The following is a 15,008-nucleotide window of genomic DNA, read 5'->3' as shown; positions in this document are numbered from 1 at the left end:
AAAATATCTATTCGCAGATGCTATTTCTGTGAAGTCTTAAGGAAAAAAATAAGACTGTCCCATGCAGAATTGTCTCCATTACATTCCTATTTCTGTTCACTAATGATATCAAGGAGAATCTTTAAAACATTCAAATAAATGAAAATTCTCAAATGATATTACTTAGCCAAGTGTGTATTTCAATGGACAAAGTTTTTCTTTATGCATAAAATAAATTATTTGAAATTGATTGTGTTTGATTGGTTTTTCATACAGGAGTTATTTGAAAAAATTATTTGAGCCTTGATTTATGGAGGAGGCAAAGATATTCTTTGTGTTAATATTGGGATTCCAAACTATGGATTTTTATATTCTATTAAGTCTCCCACTTCTGCCTACCCTCATTTTAGGTATTTTCTGTACTTTTAAGGAGAGTCGATTGGTACGTGTTACTAGGTAAATATGTCTGATTTCATGTATGAATTTTATAAATATTTAATCTTATAATCTATAATATGAGAGATTATTCTTTCACTATGACGTTTTTCATTCATTCACTCTCTCTTTCTTTGTATTAGTAGTAATTACCCTGAAATGTAGTGATTTTTTTTATATAAAAAGGAAAACAAAATGGAAATATAATAGGAGCCAAGTGATTTAATCTCACATTAAATTGCAATAATGAAATAAGATTGCCTTTGTAGAAATATGAAGATATCTGTCTCTTAAAGAAGAAAACATAAGACTATTAAATAATAAAATAATATGACATAACTATGAAAAGGATATTTCTATTAAACTCTAATATACAGTACCTTAAAATCAAACTCTATACTGTTCTTGTATAAATATTTTCACTTCTATGACAATTTTAACTTTTTATAGATAACTATAATATAAATACCTAGTACCTCCAAATTATGCTAATAATCCTTCTTATTCTTTGAGTGTAAAGCTTGATTTTAACTTTTCCAAATTCTTTTGATTAATACTGCAAACATAAAAGTAGGATAAATCTGTCAAAAATGAACAATTTGCACAAAGAGTTCAGAGTTTTCAGCTGACAGCATTTTAGCACACAGAGGGGAGTTGTCAAATTTCACTACAGGCAGTTTTATTCTATACAATGCTATATTTTAGAGTATCTTGAAAAAATTAGGTGGTAAAATTCACTGTCATCTTCTTGGGAGAAGATCCATATTCTTTTATTTCTCTGTGTGCCAATGCGGTCTTATTATGCTGGGGTTATTCTGATCCCATTTTTTGTAAGCCTTCTGCATGCAACACCTTTGCATGGAATTTTCTGAATGTAGGTCTTTGGGGGCATATATTGATCTCAATCAACGAACTAACATGCTGTCAGGTCCTGCTGGGCTGTCTTCCTGACAGATCCTCTCACAGATCACATGGGTTGATGAAAAGGAAGGAGAGATTCTGACCTAATTGTAGAGAAAATAAGGATCTCCCTCTCTCTTTTCTTCAAAAGAATAGTTACTTTGACACACAAACCTTTATATATAGTCTCATAAAAACCTCCTCTTCTGATTCTTCATTATGTTGCTTAACTATGTCCTTGTACATTAAAGAATTTCTTTAAACACTGGACCCATAATGGATATATTTGAAATTTTCCACTGTTCTCTGAAATAAGATAGATTTACTTTATTATTACTCTAGTATAGAAAGATCTCATTCTAATTCTCCAATAGATCTGCCTTCTCTAAGATCTACTGATTTAAGAGCCAATGTGAAGAGTGCCTGATGACCATTATTTGCGAGTAATACATGATGAGTAGACTTTACTTTGAGATCTATATTGTTACACTTCTTCATTGCTAAGATTTATTCAGTCAAATCCAGGCTGCCACTTTTCCTATCTTGAACTATTCCTTGGGGGCAGAGGGTGGGGAACAAATGTTGGCATTCTGTTGCTATCCACCTATGAACCTTGTTTCAGATCCTTTATAACATACTTTCCTGTTCCTCTTTTTGAGTTAGTGTTACTGGATGTTTTCTGATCAATCAGCAGGAAGGAAAAGAAAATTTAACACATTATGTTTTTCTTAGCATGCTAGGATAGCTTTTAAAGCAGAACTTTAAAAACATGAGCACAGCAGGCCAGCTTCCTGGCTCTGTGCTCTAGAGAGCAAACCTCTTTGTTGTGACTACCTTGTCTATAGTTTTCCTCTTGCTGTTAGCTTCTGTGGTTCTAGAAGCCAATTTTCTCCTGCCAGTCCTCCTTTGAAATAATTCCGATATCGCTTTTCAAGCACCATAACCTTTTCTTCCTAAACACATAATTTCAGTATCTCCTTTAAGTGAGGTCCATTACATAGTCGAATAATGGAAACATGGTGCCAATTTATTTAAATTTTTCACAGTTTATAATAATGATGTAATTGCCTCCTACTTAATAATTATGTTATTTTGGGGAAATGAACTGAGAAAAGTACATTAGAATAGTATTTTTCAAATACCTACTTTACATAAATGCAATGGGCTAAATCTCTATTTGGTGATTCCTTGTATCTTTCATTGGGTAAAGACCTTTTCAAGAACACTGTGAATCTTCTCTGCTAGGAAATGGACATGCTGAGAGAGTTAAGGTCATTATCCAATGTTTAACATTTCTCAATTAAATAAAATTAGTTGCTCTTCGAATCTGTTTCCATTTTGGAAAGAAATTTTCTCAGCGTTTTAACGTTTCTCTTGTTTATTATCTGAAATGTAGCAATTTTAACATTTGTCTTAATTTGTGTTACGTCATTCATGTGTGTTTTCATCAGAAATGCGTTGAGTTCTTACAATGTCTAAAACATTCGCGTGGGTCCTAGAATGATGGAGAACGCATATGAACTGTAGTTTTTACTTCCAGTCCTCATGGAGTTTAATGTCTAACTTGTCCTATTTAGTCGTCACCAAATATGTTCGTTTAGGTTACTCTTCCAATAAAGGTAGATTAGAGAAGTAAAAGGATATTGTGGTTTTATTATTTTTTAAATTATAGCAAATGTTAAAACAAGTTTTAAAGATCCTAGAATAATTTGTGAATAGCCAAGATATCTGTTTCTATATATTTACATATAAATATGTACACACACATATACTTGCTATTAATATTTTTCTATGTAATGCATAATTTCTAGAGAACACAAAATTTTAAGTATTAAGTAACTTTTCATAACAGAATATGAATATAAAGCCCATATCATCCCTTTTTGTTTTCTTGGAATTTGATATCTAGGCTACATGTTGAAAAAGGTGAAATAATTGAAATTTTCTTTTGATGTAAAATTTTGATAGGTAAATTGACTTATAAGTAAATGTAGATTCAAGACTTATAGACTATGCCATTTATGTAATTTTTGCCATAAAATGCCACCAAAAATGCTTCATAGTTTTCTCTCTTCAAAAACGCTATGTTATGATGAGTCATATTTTCAAAAATCAAGAGAGTAAATGTGACAAATAACTTTTGTCTTGCAGAGTCAGTGTTTATCTCTCTACCAGTCTTTGCTGAGTCACTCCAAAGAGATTATTTTTATCCTTCTTATGAATAAGAAATGATAATAATAATAAGTATCGAATACCTACGGTCAGTAACACACATATTTATTGGGCTTCTTTTACTTTAGCACATGAATTTTCTACTTAAAATCCAAACTTTTGTATCTTTGTAAGTTCCAAGAGTCAAAAGTTCACCAATTTATTTCCAGTACTTGGTATAAGTCACATAGTAGGAACTCTATTAAATATCGCCCAAATGAATAAATCAGTAATTGAGGGAATGAATGAAAGCTGATTCTCAGTTTCTTTCTTTCTCTTTTGCCAATATTTGTGTTGAAGTGTTATTTTGCTCAATCTTTGCAGGATTAAATGCTCTGATTTCTTTTTCTGTTTTCCTTTTGTTTTGTTGTTGTTGTCCTTCTTGTAATGTTTGCTACAATAGGTTTTTGAGACTTTGTGGAATATATTTTTAAAATGGTGCTTCCGAAATTTAACATTTGTCATTTAACCACCAAGTCTATTTTTTATGCTTGTGAAAGAAAGGAAAAGCATCTGTGAGGTTTTATAAAATAGATCCCCCTGTATATCTGGGAACACCTGAAATTCATCATAAATATAAAGCATTCCTCGCGCCAATGCAATTTCAACACTAGGACCATTGTGATATTTTGCAGGCTAAAAGATTTTCATTTCTTTTAGATTTGTTGATTTCTTCCTGACAACTGCTTTATCAAATATCACATTCAACCCATTTTTCATTATGTATGAATTTGTCTTAATTTTTAGGTATAATAGTGGTATTCTGGTTATTTTAAAAGAGCCCCTATATTTTATAGATACATTCTCAAGTAACTTACAGATGAAATTATGTGATGTCTGGGATTTGCTTCAAAATATTCTGGGATGGGCACAGGAACATGAGAAGAAGGAGATGAAACAATGTATGCTCTGAATTAGCCATTGGTGAAGTTGGGTGATAGGCATATATTTTTATTCTTTCCTTTCTTAGTATATTTCTGAATTCATAAAATTATTTTTTAATCATTTTTTTGTGCCTGCACCCACCTGTGGCTCCCTGTCCCCTTCCCCTGTTACTCCAGTGATCTGCAGGCATGCACTCATGGTGTTCTTTTTGCCTTCCTGTGCCCTGCCATGGTTTTTCAGTAGACCACCACTTGATCCTTCCTCAGATCTCAGCTTTCTCCAGATACTGCTCTTCTCTCACTGCATTTAGAGGGTGCCACTGTTGTACTCTTCTCTCCCACCCGTAGCAAGGTTCATATCATACTTCACTGTAATTGCTTAATACTGCAACTAGACTGAAATCTCTCAGTGGAGGAATAGTGTTATCTTGGTGATATAGAATCCTTAATACTGGCCACAGCATGGGAGTGGGTGTGGGAGAAATATTTACTGAATGAAATATACCCACCCCCCCACACACACACACATGAGAAACACAAAGTTACCTGTGCTTCAAATTACTCCATCTTCATCTGTTTTCTGTGTGGAAAGTAATATCCACTAGAGAAAAGCCTATCGGTAACCTTTGCACCTTCCATCAATGACTTTATATCCTGGACAAGTCAAGCATGTAGTTGTTTATCTGCTACCCAGTATTTTACTAAATTCACTGAAAATATGTATGGTTAATAAGATGAAGGGACAGAAAAGAAACCAGAATAAAAAGATAGGTATCAAATTGGCAACTTTACAAATCTTTTCTTTGATGATTACTTTTGATTGGTGTTTACATCGTCACCTGAAAGCTGACTTTGTAAGTGCCAGATGGTTGTAGCCAGAGTGGGATTTGAAGACAAAAAAGCAAGCTGTTATAATGTTAAGTCTGCCCAATTTTCCATCAGCACAAACAACACATTGACCTCTGGTATTTTTTTTTTATCAGCAGCAGAGATTATTTTCAACAAGAAATTAACTTTTTTTTTTTTTTTTTTGAGACTTAGAGCTACTTTCACAGTGTTTTTAAAACTTAGGAAAATTCCACCTGCCACTCTTAAATGTAGTTCCATAGGAGTTGCCTCATTCCAATTCTGAGTCTTATTATTATAATAGAACAGAGACTTGCTATCTTCCTAAAGCTTATAAACATAAAATGATAATATTAAAAACCTCAGGAGTAAAAATGTGGCATCTATTTTATTGTCTTTAAAGGGGGAAATGTCATATCTCTAGAGTAAACTAATCAAGATCAGCAATTGAAAATTTAAAGCAAACAAACCAAAAAAGAAGGCATCAAATCTGCCCAGAGAGCCGTAAACTAGTAAACTTGTTTACAGTACTGTACAGAAGATGAAGAAAAATTAAGTTGAAAAATGGTGTGACTGGAGAAACCATTGGCGATTTTATAGTAGTAAAATGTGATTTTACTTTAAGAAGAAAGTTGTGTTCATTTTCCCAATTGCATATCTCGATATTTTATTTATGTCGTCTTTTATCCATTGGTAAGTGGCGACATTACTAATATGTCTATGAATATATATAGAATTTGAAATCAATGGATTAGGGAAAAGCATCTGACACCAGCATAGATAGTTCTCTAAGTCTTACTGATTAAAATCGAGCCTAGTCCTTACCTATACTTTTATCCTTTTAGAGTTTCTTTAAAAAGACAGGTATTATCTCTTGCCATCTCTTGAATTCTTCACATGCTGTTCATGAAAATTAAATTAGTCTTTCCATGGGCACCAGATGTAAAATTGCAACCTGCCTCTCCCACTCCAGATCCCCTTTAGCCTATGCTCAGTTGTTTCCATTCCCTGTAGCATCTCACACACATAATTGATGTATTTATTATGTTTACTGCTTGCTTTTTGAGTCCCTCTACATAGAGGCATGGATTGTCACTTATTACGGTGTTTGGCGTATGCTAAACACCTGGAAAGTCACCTATGCCTGATGTATCAATGAATGAGAAGAATGCATTTACAGTAATAATAACAGCTAAAAATTGCTAAGTTACTTTACTACGTGCAAACACTTTTAATTACCACTGTGTGTAAATTCATTTTGTCTTCAAAATACCCCTGTGGAAGTCAGTGCTATTATATAATCTCTGTTATACTAATGAGGAAATTAAAGCACAGAGAAGTTAAGCAACTTGATAGTTACTTAACTAGTTGGGTTATTTGACTAGTAAGTGGCAGAATCCGGATACTAACAGTCTGTCCTGCTTCTGGGGCCGTGATCTCGCCTATTATGCTAAACTGCCTATATTTTGCAGACATAGCCTAATGAAAAATACATATTTTCATAAATAAATAGCTCTCAACCTTTTTAATGTCTCAAGGCACCTGAAAAATTATGTTCCACACACCTAGAAAATAATGCCTTTTAAGGGAGCCTTCTCAAGTAAGGGAGGATGAGGGCTGGAAGCAGTTTTCTGCAGGCTCGCTGCAAAGCATCCCCTTTCTGTCTGTCCCCTGACATCATTCTTGACAACCACCACCTTGCTTTGACCTTTGAAAAAGTCTCCAACTTCTCAGGATGTCAGTTTCTTCATTCTAAAATGTGGATTTAGGACTATAAGCTATCAAATGCCTTTCTGCCTCAAATTCCATGATTCCGTAACTGCATTTCTGTGCTCAGATGCACAGGTAAAATATTGACACTAGAAAGAGAGAAAATCCTTTTCCTCTACCAAATGCTGGTCAAGCCCTTTTTATATTTGAACTTTAGCAGAAATTGCACAGGGTTCCTCAATGAAATAGAAATTAAATGAAAGTTGAAAAAGAGATTGATGTTAGAAAAATAATGGCTTCTCTGGAATCCATAATGGCCTTTGGATTTTTGCTACAGCACCAGGCTCTACTGATGAGACCCTTGACATTTATACTTCTTTGGCATACCTGACAGTGGATAGTTCAGAACATGAGTTCTTGTTTGTTTGTTTGTTTGTTTGCTAGATCATTTTTCTCCTTCTGCCTTCTCAATGGGGATGAACTATAGAACATTGAGCACCAATTTTCTACTTTGTATACTTATTGGAAAGATTACCCCTTTCCCAGAATTCACAATCATCTCAATATTAGTTATTTCAAAATCTTATCAACCCTAACGTAACTATGTTACAATCTTTAAAATAAAAAGCTAAAGAACAATTCCATGATATTGGAAACTTCATATACTGGTAGTGAGAAGTAAAATGGTACAGCCTGCTTGAAAATCAGTCTGACAGTTTCTCTGAAATTTACACGTGCCATTATCATATGACACAGGAATTCCACCTGTAGGTATATATCCAAGACGAATGCACACAAAAACTATTACGAACATGAAGGCTCATAGCAGCATTGTTCATAAAGCCAAGAAGTAGACATGAACCCAAATGCCCATCGATTGATGAATGGATATATGAAAGGTAGTATGTCTATGCAAAGGAATTTTATTTGGCAACAAAAAGGAATGAAGTACTGATTCATCCTACAACATGGGTGAGTTTTTGTAAAATTGTGTTGAGTGAAAGAAGCTGATGACAGAATATACAATATATATTGTGTAATTGCATTTATAGGAAATGTCCAGAACAGGCACATATATAGAGAGTAGTGCCTAGAGCTGGGATGGGTTTGAGGAAATGGGGAGTGACTGCTAATGGACATGAGGTTTCTTTTTGTAATGACGCAAGTGTTCTAAAATTGATTGTGGTGGTGATTGCACAACTCTGTGAATGTACTAGAAGCCATTGAATTGTGTATTTTAAATGGGTCAATGTTATGGTATATGAATTATATCTTAACACACATATAGTGTATATAGATATATATATGATATCTCCATGCAAATGTTTCATTTTACCTAGAGTAACTATGAATAAAAATTCATAAGCTACTCTCCCATTTCCCCATCACCACTGTTCTTTGATATAAAATGTGTATGTATGAACAAAGTACATGGTGATGGTGATTGGATAAAAGGAGATGAGGTATGTACAAGTGTCTTGTGGTTATTGTCATATGTAGAGAAAGCTATGTTTCAGTATTAGGCATAAAATCAATAGTATTTTATATGCTGAGGTCATTTTGAGCCAATATAAAGTGAAAGGTATATTATTGTTATTTACAGGATCTATGAGAGTTCAAGCCAATTTATGCGTAATAATATAGAAGCTTAAAAATAGAAATGTTCTTGAAACCAATAGGTTGCATAGGTAAACAGGTAGTTTCATAATTAATATAATCTGAAGTTTTTAATAAACTATATCAAACACGGACTGCTAACAGCACACAATTGGTTTCTTACTCCTTTTAGCATAGTGCTTTTAGTATTCCACTGAAACATGGCCAGTGTATGTGCAATATTCTTAGTTCCATTCTGAGGTACTCTGTATATTACAGCCTCTCCACTGTCTCTGCTGTTAGCTAGAAAAATGCTGGGAGCGACAGCAGCTACTATCAACAGGGAACCGTATTAATTTTTTGAAATGTGCCTCATAAGAGGAATCACCAGAGTTTATTACAAGTCGAATATTACTTGAAACGGGAAGGTTACTCTAAATGTCATCATAATCTATGTATCATTAACTTTCCTTGTTTAGGAAAAGAGATTAACAACCCTGTAAATTGCTATCGTAAATGTGTGAAATGTATAACTGCATATTCCTATTGTACAAAGAGAGTGCTGGGTCCTCCACTCTTACTCACACCTTCTTTATATAAAGTAGCTTTAGAAATTGAACTCACTCTGTAATTATGCTTTTGTGACTAAAAATCCTAGTTGTTTACAAGATCATCAGTATACAAAGTATAGCTACTTTGAGCATTAGAAAATTCTTTTGTATTTAAGCTAACAATTTTTTAAGCCTGGCCAGGTGCGGTGGCTCACACCAGTAATCCTAGCACTCTGGGAGGCCGAGGCAGGAGGATCGTTTGAGCTCAGGAGTTCGAGACCAGCCTGAGCAAGGACGAGACCCCATCTCTACTAAAAATAGAAAGAAATTGGCTGGACAACTAAAAATACATATAGAAAAAATTAGCCGGGCATGGTGGCTCAGGCCTGTAGTCCCAGCTACTCAGGAGGCTGAGGCAGGAGGATTGCTTGAGCCCAGGAGTTTGAGGTTGCTGTAAGCGAGGCTGATGCCCCAGCACTCTAGCCTGGGCAACAGAACGAGACTCTGTCTCAAAAAAAATTTTTAGCCAGCATCTTGGCCTGTAAATAAACTTTAACACTTTTAACTTCTGAGACAGAATGTGTATTACAGATATGAAGAATGCTTTGTAAGGAATAGAGAATGAGTCCACCACCTGCTTTTTAAATTGTGGTTAGTTATTGTTTTCACATCGAATAGGGGTAGGAATACTTTTCTACTCAAAGGATAGAAGTAAATCTTAAAGGTAAAATATGAATTCATCAGGGTTTTACGGTGATCTAATTAAATATTTCTCAAAGTATTACTTATACATTGAGTGCCGGTCTGTAGACTGTTTATTATGATGATCTGAAACAAAACAAATGCAGAAATTGAGTGTTTAGAAACACTTATGACAAATTAACAGAGCCTCAAATGTCTATTCAATCTAACAGTACAGAAATAAGGACTTATATCTATGTCTTTGTTTTTAGTTTTTTCATTTCATTTTTCTTAGAGCTCATTTTTGTTGTGTTTTTAAAATTATTGTTCCACAACAAATTTGTACTTTAACAGCAACAAAAAAATTAAACTCGGTTGGAGAAGCGCTGCTTTAATTGGGTGATGTTTGGATGGCACGTATTGTTTTTATGTTTGAGCCGATCTGTCTGCACTCTATAATGGCTGTTAATTCGGTGTGACTTCATACAAAGAACAAAAAAGGGAAAAGATGTAATTACGATGGCTTCTTAACACTTCTTTTTCAATCCACAGGGCAGGCACATCATGGACAAGTTTCATACATTTCTCCACCAATTCACCTTGACTCTGAGCTAGAAAGACCCTCTGTGAGAGGTGAGTTTTTCCTCATCTAAAGAAAAGGTAACTCTATTCACTCTTTCATGAAGGCAAGTAATTAAATGAAAGATTGTTGTAAATATGTGTTTTGTTATACAGTGCCTGTTTAGCAAAGCAGGGAGAAAAAAATGAAGTGTATGAGTATTCTGCAGACAGCAAATGTGAAATATTGTTCCGAGAAATCTTTGTAAAGTATACTAGTATACTACAATGGCTTTGAGAAATAGGGATTTAGGCCGGGCGCGGTGGCTCACGCCTGTAATCCTAGCTCTCTGGGAGGCCAAGGCGGGTGGATCGCTCAAGGTCAGGAGTTCGAGACCAAACTGAGCAAGAACGAGACCCCGCCTCTACTAAAAAAAATAGAAAGAAATGATCTGGACAACTAAAAATATATAGAAAAAATTAGCCGGCATGGTGGCGCATTCCTGTAGTCCCAGCTACTCGGGAGGCTGAGGCAGGAGGATCGCTTGAGCCCAGGAGTTTGAGGTTGCTGTGAGCTAGGCTGACGCCACGGCACTCACTCTAGGCAGGGCAACAGAGTGAGACTATGTCTCAAAAAAAATAAATAAATAAATAGGGATTTATAGTGATTCAACTAGTGGAGGACAAGTTGAATACCAAATTAGATGTAGAGATTACCAGATAATGATTACTTTTTTGTTGGGACTTCCTTCTTCTGCTATCCTATTTTTAATATTAAGATATCTTAATCAAAGTCATATTGACAGATTTTATTTCCTTGCAAAGTGATATTTTATTCTTTTTAAAGTCATTTTGTATTAATATGATCATTTAATTTAAAAAATATACAAATTAAAATTATGTAGTTTTAAATTGATGCCCCCTTCTTTAATTAAATGTGTTTTTTTTTTTTAATTTTTATTTATTTTAGAGACAGGGTCCTACTGTGTTGCCCAGGCTGGAGTGCAGTAGCACAATCATAGCTCCCTGCAACCTTGAACTCCTAGACTTGAGTGATCCTCCCACCCCAGCATCCTAAGTAGCTGCGAGTACAGCCACACACATCACACCTGGCTAATTAAAAAAAATTTCTTTTTAATAGAGACAGGGTCTCACAATGTTGCCCAGGCTGGTCTCGAACCCCTGGCCTTAGGTGATGCTCCCACCTCACCTCCCAAAGTGCTAGGCGTACAGGCGTGAGCCACTATGCCTGGCCTAAAGATTGTTAAAAAATCGTGATATAAAATAAAAATTGAAAGGTAACATTTACTATCTCATAATCTAAATGCAAAATCAATCTTTTTGCTTTTTAAAAAATATTTATCGATGATTTTCAAGATGTTCAAAGCTGATGTTATATAGACATGTCTTTTAATTTTATAAATACTAAATATTCCAAGGTTAACTTTTGGTTGTAACTTATTTATGCAGTATATTTTCTTATGTTTTCAACGGTATTAATTCCTTGATAAAGTAAGAGTCATTAGGTCTGACTTTTATGAATATGTTTTCTGTATAGGCTATTTCCTCTCCCGTGAGTCTCTTCTCTCTTCTCGTCTACCCAATATGTTTCTAGCGATGTTTCAATACTCTGCTTCATCCTCAGTTCTTCTGTTAAGTCTTCCCTTGCTGTATGTTAAAGGGGAGTCATGTGTATGCCGTGGTTCTCCAAATGGCCCCATGCTTGCCTTGGTTATCACACCTAAGACATTGCATTTTGGTTTGCAGTATACATGCTTCCCTCTCTGGTCTGTTTGATCCTTAAAGGTACAAAGTGTCATACTTATATTTCTCCCTGAGCCATTAATCTATGCTTGGTACATAGTAGAAACTCATTCAGTGGTTTCTAAGTGCCTGACAGTGAAGGCGACAGCCTAGATTCTGAAGGATGCGTTTGTGTTTTTCAAAAGGAAAAGGGAGCAGGGACGGTAAAGGAATCTCCTGAAGAGGAAGCAGAATGAGCCAAAACATGAACATGTGAAAGTGTGTGATATTTTTAAGGAACTGTGCTTGGTGCACAGTAAAATAGGCACAGTTCTAGAGGAAAAGACTGGAATGATGTAAAGAGGCAGATTGTGAAGGATTCTGTATCCCATTCCAAAGAGTTCATACATTACCCTGGGGAAAAACCATGAAATATTTTTAATTGTTTTTTTCCCCATGTCAGTGAGGTGTTATGGCATAACATTATCAGTTCTAGATATGACAAAAATATTTCTGATGTTAGCATAGGTGATGAGCTGATTAGGGAAGAGATTGGCAGGAGGAGGCTGCTTCGGTGGTTCAGATAAAAGATGGCGGGGAAATTAGGAGTGTGTCAGTGGCAATGTGAGGGTCTAAGAAATATTCTGGAGAAGAATAACATTTGACTGAACCAATAGATATGGGGAAAGGAACAGAAATGCCCCTGAGGTTTCTAAATTGATTGACAAATGCTGCTGTGGTTTGAATATTTGTATCCCCTCTGAAATTCACGTGGAAACTTCATCCTCAATGCAACAGTATTAAGAGATGGGGCCTTCAGAAGGTGATTAGGCCTTGCGGGCTCTGCCCTCATGAATGGATTATAAAAGGTTCCGGAGGTAACTAGTTAGGCTCTTTGTTGCCCTTCTGCCACGTGAGGACACAGCAAGAGAGGCGCCATCTTGGAGGCAGAGAGCAGCCCTTAGACACTGAGTCTGCCATGCCCTGTTCTTGGATTTTTCAGCCTCCGGCATTGTGAGAAAATGAATTTCTGTTCGTTATAGATTACTCAGTCTCAGTTATTTTGTTATAGCAGCACAAATGGATGGAGACAGATACTTATGACATAATCCCTCATCATGAGGGATAGATATGAATTGCAAATTGATGCATTGTTTTAAACATATTAAGTTTTAGTAGAATGTTGCTCCTACCATCGATAGAGGCCTGTGTGTGTAACTTAGTGACTTTAATAGAATTTTCTTCAGACCTGATCCCAGTATAATTTAAGAAAGGTACTTTAAGGTCATCAACAGGATGGCATAGCAATCTATTCTAGCACTTAGTGATTTAAATTAGGAAACATTTATTATAGTTCAGAGAGGTGGTTGAGACAGATGTATGCTGACTTAGTTAGGGCTAGATGTTTAGTAGTTATTAGGCTGGTTGGGTTAGCAGGGGAGGGGACTCACATTTTTGACAATTGCCTTGATGTCCTCTGGGATGGTGGCCACGTTTCTCTCTCATCGTTCATCCGGCCAGTCCAGGCTCATTCCCAACTGTAGCAGAAGGGTTTCCAGCAATAGGAAGGCAAGTGCTGAAGTTCATGTGCTTTTCAAGCTTCTGCTTGTGTTGTGTTTGCTAACGTCCCATTAGCCAAAGCAAGTCCCAGAGCCAACCCAACTTAAAAGAGCAGAAATAGATTTTATCTCTTGATAGAGGAGCCACAATCCTAAAGACCACAGATACAGGAAGGAGAGGAATTTGGGCCATTTGAAAACTACCACAGGTAGGCATATAAAAGTAAAATAAACTTAGAATGAAATAAGACAAAAAAGTGACTGATAAAATAGGGGAGTTTAAAAGCTAATAAAGTAGGGAGTTCTAGACCTTTCTTATCTTTAGTGCCTTCAGCTACTATACAAAGAAGATCAGAAATATGAACTTCTTAGTGTCTTTATGAGGCTTAGAGAATATAGAATAGAATCTAGCATCTGGGAGGCCCTGCATAAAATGTAGCCAGTACTGTGTACTTTTAGGTTTACTGCTTTGACATATGGGAGGAAAATGGGCTTTGGAACCAGACAGACCTGCATGACCTTAGGCAGTTTCTGTCTGTCATCTATAGAACGAGGATAATAATGCCACTCCAGCAGGTTTACTGGGATGATTAAGTGAAATAATACATCTCAGGCTCCTGGAAAACATCTGATACATACCAGACCCTGAGGAGTTGGGAGGTAGGTAGATCTTATTAAAAGCTTGACTATTAAATGGCATCACTTTCATAGTGATGGTGTTAAACCAAGAAAGAGTGAATGAGTATAATCCAACAGTCATTTCTGCTTGATATCTACCTCAAATTATGTTCTCTACCCTATAATGATTGTCCTGATAGATTCCACTTCTTGTATCATTCTTCTAAATACATTGACCCGAAGACTCTCCTAAATTGTTCTTCGATTAATGCAATTGCAGATGTAAACACTAACTCATGTGACACAGCCCTGCAATTTTTAAAACAAGAACATTTAATTAGATGAATAAAGAGGTTTGTACAAATTACCGTAATAACATTGTAAGAAATTCTTGTGCATCTTTCTTAAGACTATCTAATATTTCACTTAAAGACAAATATTTGGAAATGGAATAGAGTTGCCATAATATCATTAGTTTGCAATTTCCTTTCAACTGTCACTCCTCATCTTCATTTATGATTTTTAAATATACTGTCTGCTGTTGTTGATATTTATATGCAGTGAAATTATACATGCAAACTATACATATATCTGTCTCTGTCTGTCTGTTTTGTTGTTGAGAGAGAGAGGGGAGGGAGGAGGAGAAGGAGAAGGAGAGAATTTTTCTTGTATGTTATAGATTTTAATTTGAAGTTATATGACAAATGAGGTCCTGTGGATAATTGGAATTCTACCTC

At 35.4% G+C, this 15,008-nt stretch overlaps 1 protein-coding gene across 1 annotated transcript in view; it reads left to right on the top strand.

Annotated features, from left to right (window-relative positions):
• Nucleotides 1-15,008, top strand: part of ADGRL3 (adhesion G protein-coupled receptor L3) — a gene marked incomplete at its 5' end in the record, with an annotated part of 558,279 nt that overhangs the window by 280,529 nt on the left and 262,742 nt on the right. The window contains one exon of the mRNA XM_012653972.1: nucleotides 10,346-10,426. Coding sequence (XP_012509426.1) covers nucleotides 10,346-10,426 — 81 coding nt within the window. The remainder of the gene's footprint in view (nucleotides 1-10,345; nucleotides 10,427-15,008) is intronic.

Source organism: Propithecus coquereli, unplaced genomic scaffold (genome assembly GCF_000956105.1).
Source record: "Propithecus coquereli isolate 6110/MARCELLA unplaced genomic scaffold, Pcoq_1.0 Scaffold437, whole genome shotgun sequence".
Taxonomy (NCBI): Eukaryota; Metazoa; Chordata; class Mammalia; order Primates; family Indriidae; genus Propithecus; species Propithecus coquereli.
The sequence above is the reverse complement of the archived record's forward strand: the minus strand, read 5'-3'. Positions and strand labels throughout refer to the sequence as shown.